Source organism: Microtus pennsylvanicus, chromosome 1 (genome assembly GCF_037038515.1).
Source record: "Microtus pennsylvanicus isolate mMicPen1 chromosome 1, mMicPen1.hap1, whole genome shotgun sequence".
Lineage (NCBI taxonomy): Eukaryota > Metazoa > Chordata > Mammalia > Rodentia > Cricetidae > Microtus > Microtus pennsylvanicus.
In genome coordinates, this window is record NC_134579.1 from 114,844,468 (window position 1) to 114,871,294 (window position 26,827).

The following is a 26,827-nucleotide window of genomic DNA, read 5'->3' on the forward strand; positions in this document are numbered from 1 at the left end:
CGACTGCTGAACTTTTCCAAGACAAGGTAGGATAGTCTTTCAAAATTCCTGCTTCACATGAAAGTCTGTCTGGTATTCTAGGCGTGTAAGCTGAAGATGGATGCCCCAATGTTGCAGAGGAAACTTGGGTAATTGTCCAGGCAGCTAGATGCTTCTCATTTCTATAGTTTGGGAAGTTGTTTGCTCTGCTCTTCTTGTTTACTCAGGTAATATTATATCCTCCTCTGATCCTTGATAAGGTTGGAGACTAGATAGTTATACAGTTTTCCTTGTTACCAAACTCAGAAAAGAAACTCACAAAAGAGATGCAAAGGGTATAAGGTTGATAGATGTAAAAGCTTAAGTCATTTACCTAAGAAAATGCTTTAAGGTCTTCTAGAAATATATTTCTAAGTTGATAATAGAAGTCATGATAGAAAGTGAAGGGGGGGGGCTGGAGAGATGGCTCAGAGGTTAAAAGCATTGCCTGCTCTTCCAAAGGTCCTGAGTTCAATTCCAGCAACCACATGGTGTCTCACATCTGTAATGGGGTCTAGTGCCCTCTTCTGGCCTGCAGACAGCCATTTGGAAGAAGATGCTAAAAGTCAAAGAAATTGGGTTCCCTCCTCCCTCCCTCCTTCCCTCTCTCTCCCTTCCTCCCTCTCTCCTCCTTCCCTCCCTTCCTCCCTCCCTTCCTCCCTTCTTCCCTTCCTCCCTCTTCCTCTTCCCTCCCTTTCTTTCTCTAAGATAGAGACTATGTAGTCCTAGTTGGCCTGGAACTATGTAGCCCAGGCTGATCTCAAACTTTTGGCTAATTCCCTGCCTCAAACTCTGAGCTGTATTTAGACATCCCAGGTTTGTGCCACTATTTCTTTTTCCTTCTTCTTTTTTTTCTTTCTTTTGGTTTTTTGAGACAGGATTTCTCTGTGTAGCCCTGACTGTCCTGGAACTCAATTTGTAAACCAGGCTGGCCTCAAACTCAGAGATTTTCCTGCCTCTGCCTCCTGAGTGCTGGGATTAAAGACATGTGCCACCTTGTCCAATATGCCATTATTTCTTAACACCTTCTCACTACGTGCTTTGACAATTAATTTTTAAAGTATGAGTTGGTTTTTCTTTTTGGTGACTACCATGTGACACCAGATAAGAAACTTCAGTGAAGGCCAGATATCTTACATAATTTTAAGGAGAACAAACTTCTTCCTTTTGCCCATATGGCCTATCACTCTATCAAAGTTGAAAATAAAATTGGTCTACTAAGATTTGTTCTTTATAAAATTATGCATAATGTTCCCCAATACCTTCTGTTCTTTTAGGTAATTGCCAAATAATTTACTTGATTTGTTCTAGTTTTGATCAAAAATTAAGTTGACCATAGCATTTCCAAAGCTATCTTTTCCACTTAATAAATATTCTTAGTCTGCCATAAGATACCCCTGCCCAACATGATACCTCAAAAATAAAGGCTTACAGTTTGCCACTGGGTTCTTAAACCTCACACTTGCATAGAGAATTCAAAGCATTACCCATGGCCCTGTGGTCACAGCAGTTAGATTCTCATTCACTTAGAAAAAAAAAACAAAACGCTAGCAAGCAGCACAGGCCCCCCTGTAAGCAAAACTGATGTGTAACTAACCTTTTTGTTTCTTGCACATCAAAGATGCCATGAAACACATGTTCTGCTTCCAAGAATCATTTAAAATATGCGGTGTCTGACAGCCATTTGGAAGAAGATGCTAAAAGTCAAAGAAATTGGGTTTTGAGGGTTTTTTGTTGTTGTTGTTGTTTTGAGATACTGTAGCCTAGGCTAGCCTAAGAGTCCCGTCATTCCTGTTGCCCAGGGCCTCCCAACACTATGATGATAGGCACAAGCCCTATGTTGCCTTCCCAAAGTCACTACTTCCCCTTGAGACTAACTGCCAAGCCACACTGGCAGGTCACACGCAGACACACTGGAGAAAATCATCTGCAGTAGGGGAACAAGTCACTTGTTTGGCACAGTGAAGGAACACTGCCAGTTTTTCACAGTGTGAACTCAAGAACTTTTCAAAGTCCAAAATGAGATATGGACATGAGCAGCCTTTGTTGAGATACAGGAGATGGGACAAAATGCAATTGTTTGAAAGAGTAAGAAGAGCACAGGCAAGGTGTCAGGACCCAGGTATGGCCATCACTTGAACTGCTAAGTAAGAAAGCAGTGGGCTGAGACAAGACTATCTAGGCTTTATTCATTCCTTTATCTAAGATGTCTGGCTTTACCCTTCAGTGACTCTTAGCTAACTTTATGAAAGAGGATCAAGAACGAACTTTTGTTGCTTGAGGTTGACCATCAGTAATCAGTATTATTTGTCCCATTCTAACTGCGAGTCTGATGCAATAAATGCAGTTATTAAAGCATTGCTCAAAACTTAAAGAACAACCAAAAGCAATTTATAGATTCAACACAATACCCATCAAAATCCCAGTAAAATTCTTCAAAGACCTCAAAAGAACGGTACTCAACTTCATTTGGGATAGCAAAAAACCCAGGATAGCCAAAACAATCCTGGGCAATAAAAGAACTTCTGGAGGCATCACAATCCCTGACTTCAAACTCTACTACAGAGCTACGGTACTGAAAACAGCCTGGTATTGGCATAAGAACAGACAGGAGGACCAATGGAATCGAATAGAAGACCCAGATATCAATCCACACATCTTTGAACACCTGATCTTTGATAAAGAAGTAAAAAATATCAAATGGAAAAAAGAAATCATATTTAACAAGTGGTACTGGCATAACTGGATATCAACATGTAGAAGAATGAAAATAGACCCATATCTATCACCATGCACAAAACTCAAGTCCAAATGGATCAGAGACCTCAACATAAAGCCAGCTACACTGAACCTCATAGAAGAGAAAGTGGGAAGTACACTTGAACGCATTGGCACAGGGAACCACTTCCTAAATATAACCCCAGCAGCACAGACACTGAGAGAAACAATTAATAAATGGGACCTCCTGAAACTGAAAAGCTTCTGTAAATCAGAGGACACAATCAAGAAGACAAAACGACAGCCTACAGAATGGGAAAAGATCTTCACTAACCCCACATTAGACAGAGGTCTGATCTCCAAAATATACAAAGAACTCACAAAATTGAACACCAAAAGATCACAAAATCCAATTTTAAAAAAATGGAGTACAGACCTAAACAGAGAACTCTCAACAGAGAAATCTAAAATGGCTGAAAGACACTTAAGGAAATGTTCAACATCCTTAGTCATCAGAGAAATGCAAATCAAAACAACTCTGAGATTCCAACTTACACTTATAAGAATGGCCAAGATCAAAACTATTCATGACAACTTATGCTGGAGAGGTTGTGGGGGAAAGGGAACACTTCTGCATTGCTGGTGGGAATGCAAGCTAGTACAACCCCTTTGGGTGTCAGTGTGGCAATTTCTCAGAAAATTGGGAAACAACCTTCCTCAACACCCAGTAATACCACTTTTGGGTATATATCCAAAGGATGTTCAATCGTGCCACAAGGACGTGTGCTCAACTATGTTCATAGCAGCTTTGTTTGTCATAGCCAGAACCTGGAAACAACCTAAATGCCCCTCGTTCGAAGAATGGATAAGAAAAATGTGGTATATTTCCCAATGGAGTACTACACAGCAGAAAAAAATAACACCTTGAATTTTGCAGGAAAATGGATGGAGCTAGAAAACATTATTTTGAGTGAGGTAACCCAGACACAGAAAGACAATTTTCACATGTATTCACTCATAGGTGGTTTTTAAACATAAAGCAAAGAAAGCCAGCCTACAAACCACAATCCCAGAGAACTTAGACAACAATGACGACACTAAGAGAGACTCACATAGATCTAATCTACATGGGAAGTAGAAAGTAGAAAAAGACAAGATCTCCTGAGTAAATTGGGAGCATGGGGACCTTAGGGGAGGATTGAAGTGGGGAGGGTAGAGGCAGGGAGGGGAGCAGAGAAAAATGTAGAGCTCAAAAAAATCAATGAAAAAAGGACTAGAACTTTACATTCCTTTGTTAAATGAGCTGCATAGGTACAAGATCTTAAATAAGAGTAGAAATATATACAGTAGAACAAAAGTTACCTTAAATTTTATCAATATACAAAAATCCATACTAGTGTAAAATATTTGAGACTAGTAGTTGCTATTCAATAATATACCCTTTTATTATTACCCTATTATTTCTGTATCTGCCCTTTGTCTTTTAAGATTGAGATTTCTGAATCTAATCTTTGCTTAGTTTCCTTCTTGACCATGACCAATAACAACTTGAGATCAGCCTGGGCTATATAGTTCCAGGCCAACTGGGACTTCATAGTCTCTATCTTAGAGAAAGAAAGGGAGGGGGGAGGGAGGAGGAGGAGAGAGAGAGAAGAGGAGAAGAGAAGAGAAGAGAAGAGAAGAGAAGAGAAGAGAAGAGAAGAGAAGAGAGAACACCCACCATACCTTTTGGGAATGTGGATGTCGTGTTCTTAAATTTACTTTCTGTTGTCTGAAGGACAATAGCATCTTTAGGGAACCCCGAGGAAACTGAGATAATGGTCAATTCCTGGGAGAGTTAACTGTTGTTCAGTCTCAGTGTGATGGGAAAGTGCAGGGCTTATCTGAAGTCCTGACTGGAGTACCCTATGAGTCTGGACCATCTTAACTAACCATTTTGAAGTTGTCCAGAACAGTTTATAATCCAAAGCTGATATTGGGTGATGTTTATCACAATTCAGGTGAATTTATTGTTACAAGGTCCCATCATCATCTTAGAGACCTCAAAGGTTTACCTGGAATGGTTATGGTTCACTGTAGAAATGTAAATATTTAAAATTCATATGCAGCCGATATTCAAGAGGTTAAAGACCACAATTTGTTAAGTATATACTAGGTGCACAAACGTAGTTACTAGTTACCTGCTTCAGACTCAAGCCCAAAATCACATACAAGATGTTAAATGAAGCCTATTCCTAGATTAGTTAGTACTCTATGAACATTAATATCACAAGAGAATGTTTATAATTTTTGAAATATTATGTCTTAAGAAAAGTTTTTTTTTTTTTTTTACATTTTTCGAGGCAGGGTTTCTTTGTAGCTTTGTTGCCTGTCCTGGAACCAGCTCTTGAACTCATAGAGATCCACTTAAGAAAAGTTTTAAAGTGCCAAAATAAAAGCAAAGAGTTATGAGATTAGTGGCAATAGAATGGTCCCCTAAATTTGGCTTTTCTATTTCATATCAGGTAACTTTTCTGACATGAGACAGAGATTTTGGAATATTCTTTAGCAAGCATGCTTGGGTTTAGAGAAGGAGAGAGCCACACTCCAGCTCCAAAGCCAGCTTTAATTTTTCATTGAATTGGGACTACAAAAAGACCATTTGCCTTATATGTCTGTAGAGAACAGCAGAAACAAACAATTGGGAAGATTTATGAAATTTTATCCTTTTGGAGGTGTGCTATACCATTATTTTAATTGATCCCTTTTCTTGGGACATTTTCTCTTGATATTTCATCCTTCTTCCTCCGATTTCTCATTTGCCCAATGATCTTCAGATTCCTTGGTTGAATGCTTTTCATCTCCTAGAAAGATAAAAACAAAATCCAGCCTAAACCCTAACTCTGAAGAGTTTCCTTTTTTGGCAGGTTATATCTGATCACATGAAAGACTTTTGTTAGTCTTGTAAGTTAGTTTAGATGGAATGGTCATGCTTTTGATGAACTATTACCTCTCCTAAGCAAGAGGTCTTCTTGTTCAAATCTAATCTTTATTAATTTTGGTAGTATCCATAGATTTTCTTCTCCCATGATTACAAAAGCAAAACCTCTTCCCCAGTGGAACACATATCCTGGTTTCCATTCTGAGATCAATGCATCTTTAAAGTATACAGGGTGTTTTCTACTATCTAGTGTTTCCACAGCTGTCATTCCTTTCTCATTAGCATTTAAAAATTTAGTTAATAAGGCATTGTGTAATCTATCTCTGGGGGTCTTTATAATCCCTTTCTGTTTATTAATCATATCTTTTAAAATGCAATTGGATCTTTCTATAACTGCTTGTCCTTGATTGTGTGGTATGCCTGTAATATGCTTTATATTGTAATATGCAAAACTTTCGCTTTACTAGAAACATCTGCTGGAGCAATGTCTGTCTTTACTTAAATGGGTATTCCCATAATGGCCATAACTTCTAATGAATGTGTAATTGCAGAATCAGTCTTTTCAGAGAACTCAAAGCAGTTGCCCACTGAAATCCTGAAGATCTATGGTATGGTACACATTGAATTGAATTGAATTTTCCAAACTCCACAAAATGAAACATATCCATTGCCAAATTTTATTTCATTGATTACCCTTTGGATTACTTCCCACGGGTAGTGGAGCTTGGTTATACAAAGAACAAGTAGGACATTTCTTTATAATTTTCTTGACTTGTTACCAAATGATAGAAAAATCTTTCTTCAAGCCTTTGCTATTGATATGGTGTTTCTTATGAAATTCTGAAGCTTCTAGCATATTTACTACCAATAGCTGATCAATTTCATTGTCTTGTGCTAGAGGGCCTGGTAGACCCATATGAGATCTGATATGTATTATATACAAGGGATTATTTCTATTTCTTATTATTTCTTGTAATTTAAAAATAACAAAGTTAATTCTGAATCATCCGGAATAAGTTCAGCAGTTTCAATATATAAAATAACGCTTTCTGCATATTGGGAGAGAGAAACTATATTAAGAGGTTCTGAAAAATCTAATAATACCACGAGAATAGCATATAATTCTGACTTTTGAATGAAATCATGAGCCACTTTACTTATCTTTCCTTACTTATAACATGCCTTTCCTGATTTATTTGCATCCGTATAGAATGTAGGGGCTCCAGAAATTAGTGTTCCTCATACAATGTGAGGAAGGGTCCAATTAATTCTTTTTATAAACTGAAGTCTCTTGCATCTCTCCCAAATTACTGCAAGCTCTTTGCCAGTGTTCATTTTCTGCCCGTAATGAGGCAATTTCAACATTAGTTAAAGGAACCATAGGTTCTGTTGGGTCTATTCCTGTTACTTAGCAAAGTCCATTTTCCTTTCAGAATCAATTCAGAAACTGTTTTTTATATAGGTCTTTAATATTTACTCTTTGTGTTAAAAAAAATATCGATTCTAAGATACTATCTTCTCTCTGCATAAGAATTCCTGTAGGAGATGTGTAGAAGGCAGTATGATGCAAAATTAAAAAAATCAGTAAAAGCTTCTTTGGGGCTTGTATAATTTTAATAAATGACTCAGTCCTCTTTCCTGATTCTTCAACCCTGTCTCAAGCAGTCAAGGTTGTTGTATGACATAGGGTCAAGGTGTGATCATCAAATACAAACTGTCTTTGCAAATTAGCAGACTGACCTTCACTGAGAAGCTTTCCACTATGTTTACCATTGTAACTGTGGGTCAGCTTCCAGTATTGCTGTAGCTAAATGTTTTCTATCTTGGGGGATAATTCTGTCCCCGTGTTGCCCATGAACTTAACGTCTGCTTCACACAAAGTGAATGCATATGAAATGACTTCTTCCTTAAATTTCCTCAAAACCAACACTTCTACAGGATTCCAGTTAACTTCTGCATAGCTTTGGGATTACCTATGATCTGGTGGTCATTTTTGTATGGTAACCAGATAAATTAAGGTTGGTTTTCTGATAACCTTTGGCCTCTCCTCTTCAGTTTCAACATGGCATGGTGTGGTAGGTTCTGCTCTAAATTCCTCTGTCTGTGTGCGAATACTTTTCTTAGTTTCATTGGTAGGTCTTTCTAAGACTTGTATCTTATCAATCAATATTTTTATTTGGCATAGATATCAAACCACTATTTTAAGGATAAAATATGATTACCAAACTGATTATAATTATAATTCACATTATGTCCATCCTAGCTATGTTGGTTCTTCCTTCATTTATTTTTAAAAATTTTAAACCATCCATTGTGGAATCACATAGAATCCTAACTCCCTTCATTGTAACATTCCCCATTCTTTTTTTTTTTAAGATTTATTTATTTATTATGTATACAACATTCAGCCTCCGTGTATGCCAAACGCCAGAGGAGGGCGCCAGATCTCATTACAGATGGTTGTGAGCCACCATGTGGTTGCTGGGAATCGAACTCAGGACCTCTGGAAGAGCAGCCAGTGCTCTTAACCGCTGAGCCATCTCTCCAGCCCCAACATTCCCCATTCTTAATGTGGGAAAGATTTTTCATTTAAATAAAACCTAATTCCCTTCGTAAGAATTCCCAGGTGTCTCACCAGATCTGATAACTTTTCAGTTTGTCCACAGGGGCAACTGTGGTGATACCAGAGCTCTGTGTGGTGGGTGTGGGCAGCTGTAGTGGGGGTCCTGTGTGCAGGAGTGGTGACTAGGCAGCCAAACTAGCTGCAGCGGGCTGCCACTGTGCTTCACGGGCTGGCCACGCTAAGGGCACCTGCAGCTGCTTGCATGGGGGCCGGGGCTGAAGGTGTGTAGAGGTGACAGTGCAGCAATAGAAGCCTGCTGTTGTAGCAGCTGAGCTGTTGCAGCAGCAGCAGCAGCCCAGGGAGTGGGTCCAGGGAAAGCCTGCTACCCATAGGGAGAGGGACAGGGGGACCTGCAGGAGAAACGTGTAGCAGAAAGTAAGAGCATGGGCTGCCTAAATGATAGAGCTGGCTGTGACTACAAAGCTGGTGGTGAGTGGCTACCGCATGGTCTCGTCCCCCAAGTTGGATACCAGATGAAGTGTGTACTTATTTACTCTATATAAATAAAACTCGGGAGTCAGATATTGGGGTAAAAACCTGATTGATCAGAGAAGTAGCACAGAAGAAACCAGTGATCTCCTCTCTGTCTCATTCCATGATCCAAAAGGGCCTACAAATCTTTCTAAGCCTCTCCCTACTATTTCCTGTGTCTCTATATGTATCCTGAGTCCTCCAAAACCTCTATAGCTAATCCTGGTCCGCTAGTTGCTAATCACCCTCTGATTCAAAATAAACTTTATTGGCAGTCTCGGAATATCAGAGCAAGCAAATATCCAGCAACAGGGTGCCATTACATATAGCGTGTGGAGTAATCATTGTGTGCAGGAGCTTCTACATGTGGGAGGAACATACAGTGTGCAGGAGAGGTTAAGAACACGGGCTCTGGGATTCGGTCCTTTGAGCGTCCCTCGTCAACTGAATGGCCTTGGGCAGATGTCTGCTTCTTTTCCCACTCAGCTATAGACTGTGGCTGTGCAGAGTGTGTGGAATGAGAGCAGTAGCCAGCAGTACTTGATATTCAAGGACGAGATGTGTCTCCACAGTGACTCTGAGGACTGTTCGCATTAGTCCCTGTGGCATTCTCAGAACACCAGTGACTGTAGGAGAAGCTCCAGGGTGTTGGTTCCGGATACTTTTATGTTTTTGTTATCACTTAAGTGGAGAATTAGAAAGCTAGAACTATATTTACAGCTTAAATTTGAAACCAGTGTTTCTCAGACCGGAACTATTAGAAATAAATAGGAAATATTTTCTTCTTCTAAATAACCTAGATTCAGGATTGAGTAAGGTAGTGCAGGTAAGAATTATCTTAGTAACTATTCACTGAGCAGTTACCATGGGCTCAGTCTTCAAAAACCTAGTTTCGGCATGGTTGTCCAGCGGTAGGAGTATACTTTGTGATGGTAATCTTGTTAGTGTAATTAGAGTATGAGACATGTATATCAGGGAAGCACCTATGAGCATGTCTGTGACGGTACCGTGCCCATTTAAAACTTTTTTATGTGTATGAGTGTTTGTCTACATGTATGTCGTGTGTCATGTGTACACCTGGTGTCTGTGGATTCCAGAGGAAGGAGTTGGAGCCCCTGGAGTTACAAAGGCATGTTAGCCACCATGTGGGTGCTGGAAATTGAATCCAGGTCCTCTGGAAGAATGGCCAGTGCTTTTAACTCCAGAGCTGAGACATCTCTCCAGCCCCCTGATTAGATTCTTGTGGTATGAAGATTGGACTATTTACTATTGGACTGTTTCCCATCTCCAACCCAACCCTCCCAGAGAGAAACAACTGACAATATAGGATTAAGCCATTTTAGGTCTGTCTCTAGAGACAGAAATAATGTTGCTCTGTAAGTCTGAGAACTTTGAGTAGCATTGTACCTTGTTGATTGTGCATTTTGCTTCTGAAAACAAGTCTTAGAGCCGGGCAGTGGCGCACGCCTTTACTCCCAGCACTCGGGAGGCAGAGGCAGGCAGATCTCTGTGAGTTCGAGGCCAGCCTGGTCTACAAGAGCTAGTTCCAGGACAGGAACCAAAAACTACGGAGAAACACTGTCTCAAAAAATTTAAAAAAAAACACAAAAACAAGTCTTAGATCTTTCCATGTTAGTACAGAAGAGAAGCCAAAGAATATCCCAGATCACCTATGTGTAGATTCTAAAAATAATAATTCCATGTGTTTTTGACATATTCTAATGTAGTTTTGTTTGTTTTAACAATGGAAATAGCTTTATCTATTTAGTTCTTTGAATTTAAAAATTCTTTATGGTGTTAGCTTTTTGGTATTTTTCAAATGTTTATAATTTAGGTTATATTTACAGTTTTTGCTGTTACTTTTAAGGGTTTTGAGAGATTCAGGGTTCTTGTGTGTACAGCCTTTCATCAAGCTCAGACTTCTCGGTAGTGTTTTTCACACACCCAGAGTCTGAAGAAGTGTCTCAGCAGACAGTTGGGGCATGTCCCCATCCCTCTTCTGCCTTCAACTACCCTAGTTCTGGTTTTATCTGAATGATATATTGGGACTTCAAGCAATAGTTTGTTTGAGAATAAAATTTCGCTGTTAAAAATGCTTTGAAAATCATCAAATAAATGGGACTTTGAACCTCCCTCCCTTCTTCCCTTTACTATCTAATGATCTCACTATGCAGTCTGGAACTCAATATGTAGACCAGAGTGGTCTCAAACTCACAGAGATCTGCCAGGTCAAAGTTGGTTGTTGTTTTGTTTTTGTTTTTTTGTCATCAGGATTTTAATATTTTAGAAATGTCTCGGCACTATTTTGCAAGCTTCAGTTGAGAAAATTAGTCATATGTAACTCTTCACCCTAACCTTTACTGTTTATTTTCTCACAGTTTTATGTACCTGATCAAAAACTGAAATTTGCTATTTAATCTGGTAACCTGTAGTCAATTCTTTTGTATGATTTTTGCCATTTCTTAGTCAACAACCTAAGCTTGTACACTGTGTTCCCAGGGCTCATTCAAATTGATGTGTGTCTTCTGGGTCTGAATTTTTTCATAGCAACAAATGAACCTCTGGTTACTGTTCCCTTGGTCCGTGGGTTGAGAGGTCACCCTGGTTTGCAGCCCATTGCACTTTTTCCCCTCACCATCACAGGAAGCTTAGCAACTTGGAAAATGTGCTTAGTCAAATACTATTATAAGTGGCTTTAAACACAGCCAAGCATTTCATTCTGCAGCTACCACCAGAAATCCTAGCGCTAAATAGGGAAGATTATGAAATCTTCTTTAACGACTTCAAAGAGAAGCAGCGTGGAGATAAGGGAATCCTGGCAAGATTTGCTGCAGCTGTCAGTTCCCGGGGAATCAGGAACCAAAATTTGACACTTGGAGTTGACTCATCCACCATTCCAAGTGAGCCTAGGCAAACCTGAGGTATTTTTAGAACCTTTCAAATCACGTTGTGCTCTTTATCATAGCAGGGCTGCGGGGCCTCAAATTTCCCAAGAGATAGAACAAAACAGGACCAAATAAATTTGGCTCAGCCTACTGTAATAGCAGTAGTATTTGATGCATGCAATTGTAGATGTAAAACTTTTCATCTTTTTTCCTGGGGCATTAAGACCACTGGGACCCGACAGCAGCTGAAACATTCATAGAACAGTGACAGCTGTGAGGTGGTCTGATTCTAAGACTCGCAGGGACTTGGGAGGGTGTTGTCAGCCCTCTTTCAAACAGATGCTGGGCCAGCATTTCCCTTAAGGCTGATTGCTACCAGCGTGTATCACACTGTTCATTATAGTCTGCAGAGCCGGCACAGTTAACTAGCCACTACCATATGCACAGAATTGTGTTGTTCATGCTCAGCTGCCGAAACTTCCTAATTTAAAGTTAAAAATGTAATACGAACAGGTTGGGAAAGGTTGGGATAGAATTTGTGTATGTGTTTATGTCACACTAGTTATGCTGGGTATTGTGAACAGACGGCCATTTTAGCAGAAAACAAAGGCTGCTTTGAAACATTTTCTTTTTGCTTAGACCAGGTAGCAGTTCTGAGAGCAAACTTCAGAGCCTGTGAGTCATCTGCAGAAGAAGATAGCCTGAATTCAGACAAAATGGCAGATACTGACCAGGGAGGGAGGGATGCTGCCTCTGGACGCAGCCATGCTGCTTGTAGATGGTGGCATCTTATCTCTTAACTCCTTAGCTCCCTCAAGTCCATGTCTATAGAGTTTTTAATTTAAGTATCAATTGACAAGGAAATTGACAAAGATATGATTTAATTGAGACATGGAAGATAGCATTGATGTTGGACTAATAGGATTTGAGAACAAAAGGTACTTATTCTGGTCCAGTTCTAAGAAGAAACTTGAGAGTTTTGGTGAAATTATTAATTTCTCTTTTAAAATATGCATAGCTCTCCATAGTCTTGAACAGCAGAAATTACTTACTGTGCAGTTGTAAAGCCCTTCCAGCTAATTACTTGGAAAATAACTTTCATGCTAGATCTTGAAGCAGAAAGTTTACAGCAGAGACAGAGTCTGTTTTCCTATGAGTGTGCACTGTAAGCTTGGGAGTCCAGGAACAGCCCTGTCGTTGCCAATAAGCTTGAAAGGTGTCAGGGAGATAGGCTAGCACAGACTCTGATCATTGCTGTAAAAGGCTAGAAACACAGTGAGTAGAAAAAGGAGAAAGAACATTTGTCAAGTTCCATTTTAATCAGAAAGGAGCTGAGTCTGTAATAGTGTTCCTAAAGACATTAATCCATTACCCACACTCATTGCATGCAGAGAGATTAAAGCTTCCAATAATAGAGTGTTTACTGAGCACCCTATGGCCCAAACCATACAGCATTATTTCTACTGACCTAAGCATGGAGAATGAGGGCTGACCTTTCAGAAATGACAGTGTTAGATTCCATATGTATATTGGTACACAGGATGACTGCTAGCTGCTCTAATGCACTTTTCATCCCAATGGCAAGCTTTGTATTTTACTTTAATGGTGGCACATGTGTTTGAATGACCTATTATAATGCATAAAAGGAAGCTTTTATCTTAATTTGCAAAGATTTATTGATTATATCCTATGATCTTTTTTTCTCCCTTTAAAATGATTGCTTGTTTTTTTTCAAACTCCTGTTGACTGGTGAAATGGCTTATCAGTTAAGAGCATTTCCTACTCTTTCAGAGGACCAGCATTCAGTTCCCAGAATCCACATCAGGCAACCCACAACCACCCACAACTGCAGCTTCTGGCCTCTAGGTACCAACTTACAACACCAGCTGCAGAAGCAGCAGTGCTAATAAAATGTTTTTAAAGAGCCTGGAGCTGTAGAGCTGGCTCTAAGTTTATGCACACTGCTGCTCCTGCAGAAGACCCAGCTTCAGTTCCCAGCACCCACACAGTGGTTCACAACCATCCATAACCCAGCTCCTGGGGATCTGCTGCCTTCTTCTGACCTCCTCAAATACCAGGAACACCTTTAAGATTATTTTTGTGGCTGGAAGGGTGGCTGGATCAGTAGTGCTTGCTGTGCAAAATAAGTGTCTGAGTCAGTGTGATATAATCACAGACATGTGCAAGTTCACACACATAAACACACACAACAAAACACTTTATCTTTTAAAATTGTTTCTTTTAAAGTCATTCTTTTAAATTTAAATTTCCATCTTTATTTATATGTATGTATATTTGTGTGCTACAGTGCACTATTGGAGGTCAGGCATAGCAAGAGGGAGTTGGTTCTCTCCATTCACGCTTAGGGTCCCACATGTTTGAATGTAAGAATGCACATGGCCAACATATGGCAAACATATGGAAGTCAAAGAATAACTTTTGGGACTTGGTTCTCTCTTCCTGCCTCATTCTTGCATAAGGGTCTCTGGTCTCTGTGCTATGTACACTGGTGTAGCTTAGGGTCTTTCCTCTGATTCTTCTGTCTCTGCCTCCTGTCGCTTTACGAGAACGCTAGGATTACAGATGTGCATGGATACATCAGGCTTTCTACATGAGTTCTAGGGACTGAACTCAGATCCTCAGGGTTGCATATCAAGGACTTTAACCTGCTAAGCTGTATTACCACCCGCTTAAAATTATTGTTATAAATATCTAGTTCGAAATTATTTTCTAAAATTATTTTAAATATCCTCTTAATTTTTTAATTTTTAAAGATTTATTTAATTGTATAAGTGTCTTGCCCACATATATGTATGTGTAGCACATGTATATGCCTTGTGCCTTCAGAAGTCAGAAGAGAGCCACAGCTCCCCTAGAACCTGACTGGAGATGGTTGTGAGCAAGCACCATGTGACTGCTGGGAACCAGGTCTCTGCAAGACCAGCCAGTGCTCTTCCCTCTGAGCCAGCTCTCTAGCGCTCCATGAAATGTTTTTTAAAAACTTTTACAAGAAAAAAATGTTTAGGGGCTTTTTTTGGAGGGTTTTTTGTTCTTGGGGGTCTCTATGTAGTCCTAGTTGTCCTGGAAATCACTATGTAGACCAGACTGGCTTCAGATTCAGAGATTTGCCTGCCTCTGCCTCTCTAGTGCTGGGGTGAAAGGCATAGGCTACCTCACCTGACCAAGGTTTTATCTTTCAAACATAATCTAAGAATAACATTTTCAACTAATTTTTAAAATTAAGTTGCTTTATTTCCTGAGTGTAGTGGCACACACCTTTGATCCCAGCACTTGGAAGGCAGAGGCAGGCAGATCTGTAAGTTTAAGGTCAGCCTGATCCTATATAGTGAGTTTTAGGACCACTAGAGCTACATAGTGAGACCCTGTCTCAAAACCCAACAAAACAATATCAACAAAAAGATTCATTTATTTACAATAATCAACATAAAAACATCAGTCCTTTCATTTAGGACCAAGGTGTTCGTGTTTAAACAATAGAATTGCACTATTGATATTTTAACCTATGTTTGATGATAGAGAAATAAATGAGTCATATAACTTTCATTACCACCTCCCTTTCCTCTAAAGTTCATATACATACTTACCTCTTCGGTTAGTCTGAGACTTGTAGAATTCAGTTACATTTTGAAATGTGTCTACCATTACTTTAATGAGAACATCTTTGAAGCATTTTTTTTTCTCAGTGTTCACAGACACAGAAAGTAGTGATAGCAACAACCTCAGCCCACCCTCCCCACCTTTCCAGCCCAGAAATGAGAGGATTATCACCCAGCAAGGAGAGGGCCGAGTAGCTCAGAATAATCCAAAGACCTGAGGGAGGAAGGCAGACCCAGGTACACTGTATGCAGGGACTGGAGCTTGGGCCACGGTGCCAGGCAAGAACAGGGTATAGGATCTCAGTTTCCTAGCCAGCCATTTTCATAGAAGAATGCATTAATGACTTCCTTCATGGCCAAGTTGGAGATGAGGTATTCCTGGGTCAGAGTGGCCCAGGACACAGATTCAAAGTGGTCCACACCTTCAGTTTCTCCTCAGTGTCCTTTGCCATCATAGATGCTGCCACGGGGTGTGCTGCAGGCTTCCCGCATCCGTTCAGAGCTGGACTTGCCACACCACCAGTCAGACATACTTCCTTGTTTCCTTCTTGTCCACCCGAGAGAAGAACCCATCTGTGTGCCATCTATCTGCTGTATTTGGCCTCAGTGTAGGTCTGCTAGGCCTGAATGTGGCTGTCGTTCTTGCCTCCCTCATGGTTCCCAGGATACATCAGTTCCCTGTCTGGCTCAGCAGCAGTGAGTCTGGTGAAACAGAAGTGCAGCTCACTCTCTTGGGAGTTGTGCTGTTCCTCAGGACTGTTCCGGTGCTGCTTTTGATGCAAAGGGGTTGGGGATGTCATCTGCATGAGCCACTGCTCCTTGTCTGCTTATGGTGGCTACTGAATCTTCAGGGAATACAGGGCCCAGTTAGCATAGTACATCATCACTGGTGTGTTGCTGGTAATGCTCCAGCCAAAGCAGGCCACTGCCTCCAGGTACTTTCAGGGCCCAGCATCAGCACCTCCATCCTTTTCCTCCTGGCCCAGTTCCCGCAGCCTGTAGAAATAGTTCATACAGTGAGCAAACACCTTAAGGTAATGTTGAGGTATGTTCAATGGTTAAAGTTCTAAGAAAGATGGAATACAGGAGATTATATAGTTCCTAGTTTAAAGATGGAATACAGGAGATCATATAGTTCCTAGTTTAAAGATGGAATACAGGAGATCATATAGTTCCTAGTTTAAAGATGGAATACAGGAGATTATATAGTTCCTAGTTTAAAGATGGAATACAGGAGAATTATATAGTTCCTAGTTTAAAGAAACTCTCCAGATGAAACATTCTTGCTCTCCCCTGTCTGTCACTAGTTCCTCCTAAATTACTTACAGAGATGGATTATGGGAAGCAGAGTGCACCAGGCTTGGGTTCTCACTTGCAGCTGCCAGTTTAAAAGTTTCTGACTATAAATATAAAACAAGATATGTTGGAGCTGGAGAATTGACTGGTTAAGGCCTCTGTTCTTCTAGAGGATGTGGGTTCGATTCCCAGTACCCACTTAGCAGCCATAATTCCAGTTCCAGGGGATCAGGTCCCTCTTCTGGTCCACAGGCAGTACACATACATATGTGTAAACAAACTATTCATGCAAATAAAATTTAAAATTTTATTTTTGTTTGTTAGAGACAGGGTTTCTCTGTGTAGCATTGGCTGTCCTAGAACTCACTCTGTAGACCAGGCTAGCCTCAAACTCACAGAGATCCTCCTGCCTCTGTCTCCCATGTACTGGGATTAAAGGCATGTGCTACAACCACCTGGTACAAATAAAATTTTAAAAGAATTTTTAGCTCCTCAATTCTATCCATAATTATGGAAGTGGTCTCGTTCCCATAAATACCCCCAGCCCCTCAGTTATGACCCACTGGTCCAAGTCTGTGTATTTCTCCTCTCCACTCACCTCCCTTTGGTCTCTGGATCCTCCTGCCACGCCACTTTGCTGCTGAGTCATCCTCGTTGGCCGCCCAGGTGCAGCTGCCGCTCCTCTGCGGCAGGAAAGGGGGCTAGTTCTGACTCTGACCCGGCAGAGTGGACAGACAGAGAATGCGCTGGCTTTTCTTGAGTTTTAGAATCTGTGCTGTACCACGCTGCTGATTTTCATTTCTAGTATGGCAAGTATCAATAGATAGCATCTACATAAAATCTTCACATCTTTGATAATCCTAAAAGGTTTGTTGGGCATGGTGTGCACTTCTGTAATCTCAGCTCTTAGGAGAGCAAAACAAGAGGATGATAAATTCAAGACCAGGCTGGGCCAAATAAAAAAGACTCCATAAAGGGTATTTGAGAGTAGATAGTTTGAGAATCTCTGCTACAGAGGCACAGTAACACAACAGGCAATGACAAAGGGAAGCAAGGGCAAGCCAAGTTCCGTAAGATCCCTGCAGGAGCTCAAGAAATGATGAAAGGCCAAGCTTCCTAATAAAGAAGTACAGGGGAAGCCGGGCTGTGGTGGCACACGCCTTTAATCCCAGCACTCGGGAGGCAGAGGCAGGTGGATCTCTGGGAGTTAGAGGCCAGCCTGGTCTACAAGAGCTAGTTCCGGGATAGGCACCAAAGCTACAGAGAAACCCTGTTTCGAAAAAAAAAAAAAAAAGAAGTACAGGGTTAAAAGGATGCTTGCATCACTTTTTAGATCAACTGTGAAAGCATTTAAGAGCAGTTTGGCAGAATATCAGAAACGCGTGTCCCTTTTGATAATTTCTGGAAAAATATCCTGCAGAAATTATGAAGTGTGTATTCAAGGCTGGCATGTGACACAGAGTTGTAATCTCACCACTGAGAAGACAGGAAGATCTGGCATTGGAGGCCAGCCTATGTCACATAGCAAGATCTTTGTTTCCAAAGAAATAGTGTTTGAAAAATCAATATATTTGTATTGTTTTATATGATACTTAAAAGCCCAGAAACAACCTAAAGTCCAAGTGGTGATTTCAGTGTACTGAAAACATGAGTGATGTGGTTTTTCGCCGTAATGAGTCAGAACCAATAGAGTTGTTAGAGGCCTCGATGACCACCTATTGCATCTTTGTGTGGAACTGTGGCTCATGTGACCCTGACTGTATACCTTCCCCTAGGTAGAATGTGTAGTGAATCCCAAGTAATAAGCAGCTCTCGTAGAGTCTGGTGAGCAACATGTGGGGTTGTTCTCCCAGCAAACCATTTCTAGCTGTTAGCTTTTAAAAATAGTCCTGGAGCTCAGCAAGATAGAGAAGGGAAGCTGGCCTGGACGTTACAAAGGAGAGCAGATGAGCAGGGCTGATTTCATGTTGGGCACTTTGCCCAGGACACTTTTAATAGACTGTATAGTTAGTTACTCTAGGGATTCTGAGTCGGTGGTTATATCAGGCTTACACATTTATGCTTTAAAAGGAAAATTAGCAAGTTATTAGACTCTAGGTGCTTTGCTATGGCTCATACTTTTTGAGCAGCTTTCGCAACCCAGCCATTGAAAATTTGCAGTGTGGGGGCTAGATTTCTGAGTAGCAAGACTAACTTAATTATAGAGAAATATTTGGAGAGCCAGCCATAGTGGTGCGTGCTTGTAATCCTAGCCAGGGAAGGATCAGTTCAAGGCCAGCCTGGCTATAAGAGACACTGAGACTGTCATCTCCCCACTTCCCAATATAAAATTAAACCCACTGTGGTGTCACGTGTCTTTGATACAAGAACTCTGGATGCCAAGGCCACGTGTCATGTTCAGGTTCAGTCTAGCCTGGACTACCTAGGGAGACCCTATCTCAAAAACCCTTGACAAAGAGAAGGAAAGGTATTCTGAACTTCCTTCATCTACAGCTCATTTTCTGAAACTGTGGGTGGCAAGTTCTTGGGGTGATGTAACAGAGTTGGGAGTCGCAAAAAAAATTGACAGCAGCAAAATGTTTTTGAACATGCAATAACCAAAATTAATTCAAAATCAAATATGTACAAACGAAATGAATTTGCAGTATTCTGGCAGTGCTCACCCATGTTGTGTGCAGGACCTCGCTGCAGCCTTGTTTGGAACACAAACATACACACCGCACTGCACATACCAGCACACCATGACTCACCTTCTACACCATTGGTCTATTAGAAATTGTAATGGTTTTACTGTCCATACAAAACTTTCTGCTGTTATAGAAACATAGTGGTCTGATTATAGAAAACAAAGACTTCATATTTTCCCACCATCATTTCTCAGTGTGTAAGTATCAAATTAGTTTACCTTTGGACTGGATTGTGTTACAGTGTTTGATCTTAAAAATGGCTGTGTGACTTACAGTCTTGAATTTCATTGAAAAATACTGTTAAATTAACTTTAGCCTAGGATTAAGAGAAAATTTTCAACCATTCTGTGATGGCCATAAACATACTGCTAATATTTTGTCCTATGTGTTTATGTGAAGCAGCATTTTTAACATTAATGAGTATAACATCAAAATATTGTAGAGAGTGGATCAATAGGTAAGAGCACTAGCCGTTCTTATAGAGAACATGAGTTTAACTCCCGTGGTGGTCACAACCATCTATAACTCTAGTTCCAGGTGATCCAGTGCTGTCTTCTGGCCTTCACCAGCAGCAAGCACACACAGTACACAGACATACATGAAGGCAACACATCCAAACACATAAAATTTTTAAAAATCAAATATTTAAGTGGTGCATGGTGTTACACCACACACCTTTAATTACAGCACCAAGGAGGCAGCCTCGTCTACAAGGCAAGTGCCAGACCAGCCAGGGCTACACAGAGAAGCCCTATCTCAAAATCCAGAAACAAAACAAAACAAAAAGAAGCACTCTGCTTTTTCTCCAGTTGCTAATGTATTACCTGTTAGGTAATACAGGGGCTTGTGTAGCGGTTTACGGCAGATGGAATCCTTAAGATAAAATATTTCATTATTGTATATTTAATAAAATGCTACTTAGAGTAGAAAAAATATAGTTAGAAAATAAGAAATGAACTGAGCAGTTATGGTGCACACCTCTAATCCCAGCAGTCAGGAGGCAGGGGGATCTCTGTGAGTCTGAGGCCAGCCTGGTCTCCAGAGCAAGTTCCAGGACAGGCTCCAAAGCTACGGAGAAACCCTATCTCGAAAAACAAAAACAAAACAAAGCAAAAATTAAACAAAAAAAGTTACTTGAAAAGAAAAGTAGAAATGGTGTATCATAAGACTGTTATAAGTGTTCCTTTTCGGTAGTTTCTCGACTTCTTAAATTTTAGGATGAGTCCCTATCCCGTGTCTGAGGTGTTTCCTAAGGAAATAGCCACAGTTCACTCCGCAGGAGACAGTAGTCATTGTTGCCAACCCTGGTTTTCTTTCTTTTTTTTTTTTTTTTTGGTTTTTGTTGTTGTTATTTTGTTTTTGTTTTTTTGAGACAGGGTTTCTCTGTAGTTTTGGAGCCTGTTCTGGAACTGGCTCTGTAGACCAGGCTGACCTTGAACTCAGAGATTCACCTGCCTCTGCCTCCCGAGTGCTGGGATTAAAAGTGTGCACCACCACAGCCCGGCAACCCTGATTTTTCTGTATTGAGCCCAGCAAATTGAGTGCACTTCTAGCAGAACACAGTCATTTGTAAAACTCTGTTATAAGACCAGTCTAGAGCTGCTCATGGCCTCTTCCTTTTTCTGTAGGCCTTTGTACGGTTACGGGGTTTAATTTCTGTTTTGTTTGTTTGCTTGCTTGGTTTTGTTTTTCCTTATTTGTAAAGGAAAAGACTTTTTTGTTTTAGTTTGTTTTGGTTTGGCTTTTTTCGAGACAGGGTTTCTCTGTAGCTTTGGAGCCTGTCCTGGAACTAGCTCTTGTAGACCAAGCTGGCCTCTAACTCACAGAGATCCGCCTGCCTCTGCCTTCCAAGTGCTGGAATTAAAGGCATGCACCACCAGCATCCAGGAAAGACTTTTATATAGGGATTCAGAATATTTGAGTTAAAAATGAATATGTATATAGTTTAATTAAACAGTTAGCTTGATGCTGGAGAGATGGCTCAGTGATTAAGACACTTGTTGCTCTTACAGAGGAACCAGGTTCATAGCTGGGCATGGTGGCACATGACTGACTAGTCTGGTCTATGTAACAAGTTCTAGGACTGCCAGGGCTGCATAGAAAGACCTTGTCTGCATAAACAAAGAAGAACCAGGTTCAATTCAGAGCACCAGGTGGTGGCTCACAACAACCATCAGTAACTCCCGTTCTGAGGAGTCTGTCACACTCTCCTGACTTCTCTGTCTCCTGCGTGCATGGACTACATACACGAGTACATTAAATGCATAAATATTAAGCAATTAGTCTTTCCTGGTTTTCTAAGAAAACTAGGAAACTGTGTATTTGTGATGCATAGACTGTCAGGCAGAGAAGAAAAGCTTTCTAATGAGATGAGTTCATTTATAATACTTGGGTTCTTTTTTTGCAGTTCAAGAGATATGTCAGTAAACTTCGAAGCAAGAGTACAGTTTTCAAAAAGAAGCACCAGATAATAGCTGAATTTAAGGCTGAGTTCGGTCTCTTGCAGAGGACAGAAGAACTTCTTAAGCAACGTCAGGAAACCATTCAACACCAACTGGTAATACAGCTTTATCTTGGCTGCTAAAATACAAATGTCAGGAGGTTTATAGCTTGTAACTTTATGCTGAGGTCATTGTTTTTACTGGAAAAATCATACAATTATTAATTTTCTTTGGCTAATTACAGAGATGTCATGTAAGCTGATTTATTTAGTTTTTAATACAGCAGAAAGCACTGCCTTTTAAAAATATGTGTGCTCACTTGGGGGTTATTAATAGAAGCTGGAAGTCCAAGTTGGTTTTTCTTTTGGTTAGCTAGTTAATATGAGTAAAATTATCATTCCAAGTGAGTAACTGTAAAACATTATTTACCATGGACTACGCATGCATTTCCAAGGAGCTTTGGAAAGAAATACCCAGGGAAGGCACTATGTGGAGTTTGCCTGCAGCCTTGTTCTGTATGCTTGTGCTGTAGGTAGGAGCTGAAGCTTTGCTGTGGAGCTTCTCTGAATGCCAGGTCCCTGCAGTTCTCTTGGTGTGACATTTCCCCTCCTTTTCGCCATGGAGAAGCTATTTCATCAGGACACTGCTCTGAACTGGCAGTGCTGGTAGAGGTCAAGGGCATTTCACATGTTGCTGCTGACAATATAAACTTTTCAGTTCAGTGATGAAGAACCTTGACCCAAACGTGGGTCCTAACAACACCAGTTTCAAAATTGGCAGTGATAATTGCATTATTGTTCAGATTATTTCCTAATTTCCACTTGATTCCCTTGGCCTTGACTTAAAATCAAACTTCTGGGGACTTTTCAGGTTCTTCTTCAGCTGTGGACTTCTAATTCTACTGTGGCTATACCAGTTATCAGTGCCTCTCTTCCCTTTTACCTGGACTCCCCTTGCAGCTATGTTAGACTTAGTCACTGTAGCACAAATTCTAATTGGTCTTACTAATAAAAACTTAGAGTCAGATTGTAATGCTCAAATGGCATAGCTGCCGTTGGACAGAGCTGCCAGAGACTCAAGTGGCCCACGAACCGGGCACCAACTGTAATTGTTTCCTCGATTTAGGAAATAACCAGGCCAGCTTAAAGATAAACAATTATATTTTTAATTGTTATAAGGGGAAACTCACACCACAAGAATGGGAAGTCCGAGTTCCGCTGTGTCTTGCAGGAATCATCCAGAGAAAGGGAGCACCTGGTCCAGTTTTTCTTCCTGGGTTCCAGGTAGCCACACCCTAACTAGGTTCCATGTCTTAAAGGTGATTGGTTAACAGAGCTTCCCCCATCATCAGATATCAGAATAAATGCTAAAAGATCAGAGAGGTAAAGGAGCCAACCACTAGAGAGACCTTTTACTTCTTCTGAATCCTCAGACCAAAGTGGGTGAGATCCTGTCTCCATGAATCCTCAGACTGAATGCACTGAGCTTCTGCCTGCACCTGCCTTGTATTCCTCCCTCTGCCCAGCCATATCCCTTCCCTTCCTGTCTCTACTTCCCTAGTTGGGATTAAAGGTGCAAGCCTCCCAAATACTGGGATTAAAGGTATGAGCCACCACTGCCTAGCTCTATTTCTCTTTTAGACTGGATCAATTTCGCGTAGCCCAGGGTGGCCTTGAACTCACAGAGATCCACCTGCCTCTGACTCCTGAGTGCTAGGATTAAAGGTGTGAGCCACCACTGTCTGCCCTCTATGGCTAACTAGTGGCTATCTCCACATTCTGATCTCCAGGCAAGCTTTATTTGTTATAGCACAAACAAAATATCACCAAAGTCACCATTCCCCATGGTCCTTCTTTATTGATATTACATTTGTTTGTTTGTTGTGTGTGTTCGTATGTGTTTTCATTTATCACTGCGCATGTGTAGGTCAGAGGACAACTTCTAGGAGTCTGTTCTCTCCTTCCACCATGTGGGTCTCAGGGATCAAACTTGTCGGGCTTTGCAGCAAGTGTCCTTACCCCTGAGCCATCTTATTGGTCCTTTTTTTTTTTATTGATTATGTGTTTCACTTTTTCTTTTTTTTTTCATTCCATATTACTGTTTCTCATAGTGATTCACTTTGGATTGTCTATTGTTTTATGTTTTGCTACCTTTTATTCTTTTAGATTATTTATTTGTTTTGTTTGGGTTTTGGTGGGGTTTTTTTTGTTTGTTTGTTTGGTTTTGGTTTTTTTTGAGACAGGGTTTCTCTGTAGCTTTGGTGCCTGTCCCGGAACTAGCTCTTGTAGACCAGGCTGGCCTCGAACTTCCAGAGATCCACCTGCTTCTGTCTCCCGAGTGCTGGGATTAAAGGCATGTGCCACCACCGCCCGGCCTTTATTTGTATTTTTATGTGTATAAATCTTTAGTCTGCGTATATGTATGTGTACGACATGTGTACCTGATGTCCACAGAGGTCAGAAGAGGGCATCAGATCCCCTGGAACTAGAGTTATAAATGGTTGTGAGTGGCCATGGAAACCTGGATCCGCTATCAAAGAGCAGCAAGTGCTTTTGACTGCTGAGTCATTTTTCCAGGCCTGTTTTGCTACCTTTCCTTATTTATCTGTAATTTTTATTGGATGTCAGGCTTCACATGTGATATTTTCATGCTCCTGACTATATTTTTATTTTTCTTTGAAGTGGGGTCTTCTGTGTAGGCTAGGCTCTCCTAAAACTTACCATGTAGTCTGAGCTGGCCTTGAACTCCTGATCTTCCTGCATCAGTCTTCTGAGTGTTGAAATTACAGTCTTGTGCCACCATCCCTGGCTTCCAATAGGTTTTAAAACTTTCCATGCCACAGAACCCTGTCACTAGATCACAATTACCTTTGATTTTGAATCCTTTTCTTACTCAACCTTTTAGCAGCATTTAGCATAGCTGGCCATTTCTTCTTCCCTGTAATGTTTTTCTACAGGAACTGGCAGATGGCTCAGCCAATAAAGCGCTTGCCGTGTAAGCATGAGGACCTGAATTAGCACCCATGTAAAAGTCAAGTGCACCACTGCAAGCCTGTTACCCTGGCTCCAGGGAGACAGAGATAAGACCATTGCTGTGGCTTACTGGCAAGTCAGTCTAGCCAGATCACTGAGCTCCAGGTTCAGTGAAGAACACTATCTCAAAAGAATGGGGTGGAGAACAATTGAGAAAGACACCTGGGGTCAACCTCTGGCCTCCACACAATGCAACCTCACACACATGCGTGCACAACACATTTTTCACTTGTCTTCCAGGATGTTACATTCTGATATTTTCTTCCAAGCTAACGCTGCTACTCAATTGTTGGGGTCCCACTTTCATACCTCCTCATAGCTTTGCACGGATGTCATACATTTTCTCGAACAACTTTATGATTTAAGTTTCCATATCTAGGGGCTGGAGAGATGGCTCAGAGGATAAGAACACTGGCTGCTCTTCCTAGAGGACCTGAGTTCAATTCTCAGCAACCACATGGTGGCTCACAGCCACTTGTAATGAGATCCGGTGCCCTCTTCTGGCATGGAGGCAGAAGAGTGTGTACATAATAAATAATAAATAAATAAATCTTTAAAAAGAAGTTTCCAGATCTATTCTCACCTTGAATATATTCTACTTACTTGTCTTTGTATTGCGTATTTAATTCCACTATTGCTTTTTGAGGGAAGAGTACCTGTCCTTTTTTGTTCACTATTCTACACTGGTGCCCAGAACTGTGCTCAGAAAAGCTAGTATATAAGAAATACCAGAGGAGTGAATGAATACAACTTGTCACTTACGAGTGCATGTGCTCACCAAATGTTTACTGAGTGTATCATGCGCTTTAGGTTTTATACTAAGAATTATTTGAGAGTCTGAAATTAAATATACTTCCTATGCTTCTGAAGATAGCATGGCAACTTTGAACACAGGTTTATAGTGTATAAAGACGAGTTCCTGGATGAAGTAATAGCTGAAGTGAGTGCAGATTGTCTTTTGGGAGTTTAAACAAATTTATTAATTACAACTTTTCAACAGAAATAGAAAGTATTTCCTATGGGAAAAATATGTCAACACTCATGGTCTTTTTGTTTCTTACAGCATACTATTGAAGAGAAGAAGGGTGTGTCTGGGTACAGTTACACCCAGGAAGAGCTAGAAAGGGTGTCGGCCCTCAAGAGTGAGGTTGATGAGATGAAAGGCCGAACCCTGGATGACATGTCTGAAATGGTAATGACACCTTCTGTCTTGTTTATTTTATTAACTTACATGGTTAGAAGGCAGGTTTTTATGTTTAATTTTCAGTTAAACATTTAAATATTAATCTCTATTCATTATTTACTTTATATTCTTTTAACACATGCTTGCATGACTCTAGAGGTTGACCTAACTGGGGCAGCAAGGGAATGAAGAAAGGACGGACACACAGGCACATGTACGGAAAAGCTGGGGTCAGGTGGTCTGAGCGCATGGACAGGGCAGCTGCAGCCCCACCCCAAGCGTAGTGTTTATTACATACCACTGCACAAGCAGGCTGGTCGAGTCTGTCTGCATAGGAGCAGTCTCCGTAGGGCTTCAGGCTGTACACAGCTATGGGGAGAAAGCTATGGTGGGCGTGGTCTGCTCTCACTGTCAGCTTTCGCACTCAGACCAGAGGAAGGCTGTGCCGCTCCCTTGGGACTCAGGCGCTGGTCCTCAGCTCGTGTCAACAACACACATTCACTCAAACCTCACTTTCTTCCTGCATTCTTTTATCTGTTTTTTTAATCTATCTCTTGAATATTTCCATTACAATATGATTGTTCAACTTAAAACAGTGTATACTTTGAATCTTAATATGACATTAAAGAAGTGTTTATGGTAAAAGTAAGTACTAGAATTATTTCATCTTTGTGTATGTCCTGATGTTCCTCCAAGTGTACTGGGACACTCTCAGAAGGCATCATTTATAACTTTGAAATCTTTCCTTATTTGTTGGTAAATAGTTGTTGCCACAAACCCAAAGACTACCCTGAGTGTTCGCCTAGAACTTTCTGGATTTTGCCCAAATCTAGTTCCTAAAAATGGTTAGTATTTAGTATAGAGGAGGCCTTCAGGACCCCTGTTCTGTCAGGCCATTCAGGTTAAGTATATTGAAAATCCCCCATGCATTGTGTG

General features: G+C 40.8%; 1 protein-coding gene across 5 annotated transcripts in view; it reads left to right on the top strand.

Annotated features, from left to right (window-relative positions):
* Nucleotides 1–26,827, top strand: part of Ift81 (intraflagellar transport 81) — a 73,272-nt gene that overhangs the window by 27,230 nt on the left and 19,215 nt on the right. For all 5 annotated transcript variants that reach the window (XM_075979857.1, XM_075979876.1, XM_075979849.1 and 2 more), the window contains 2 exons: nt 21,643–21,792; nt 25,772–25,900. In XM_075979857.1, the coding sequence (XP_075835972.1) occupies nt 21,643–21,792; nt 25,772–25,900 (279 nt within the window). The remainder of the gene's footprint in view (nt 1–21,642; nt 21,793–25,771; nt 25,901–26,827) is intronic.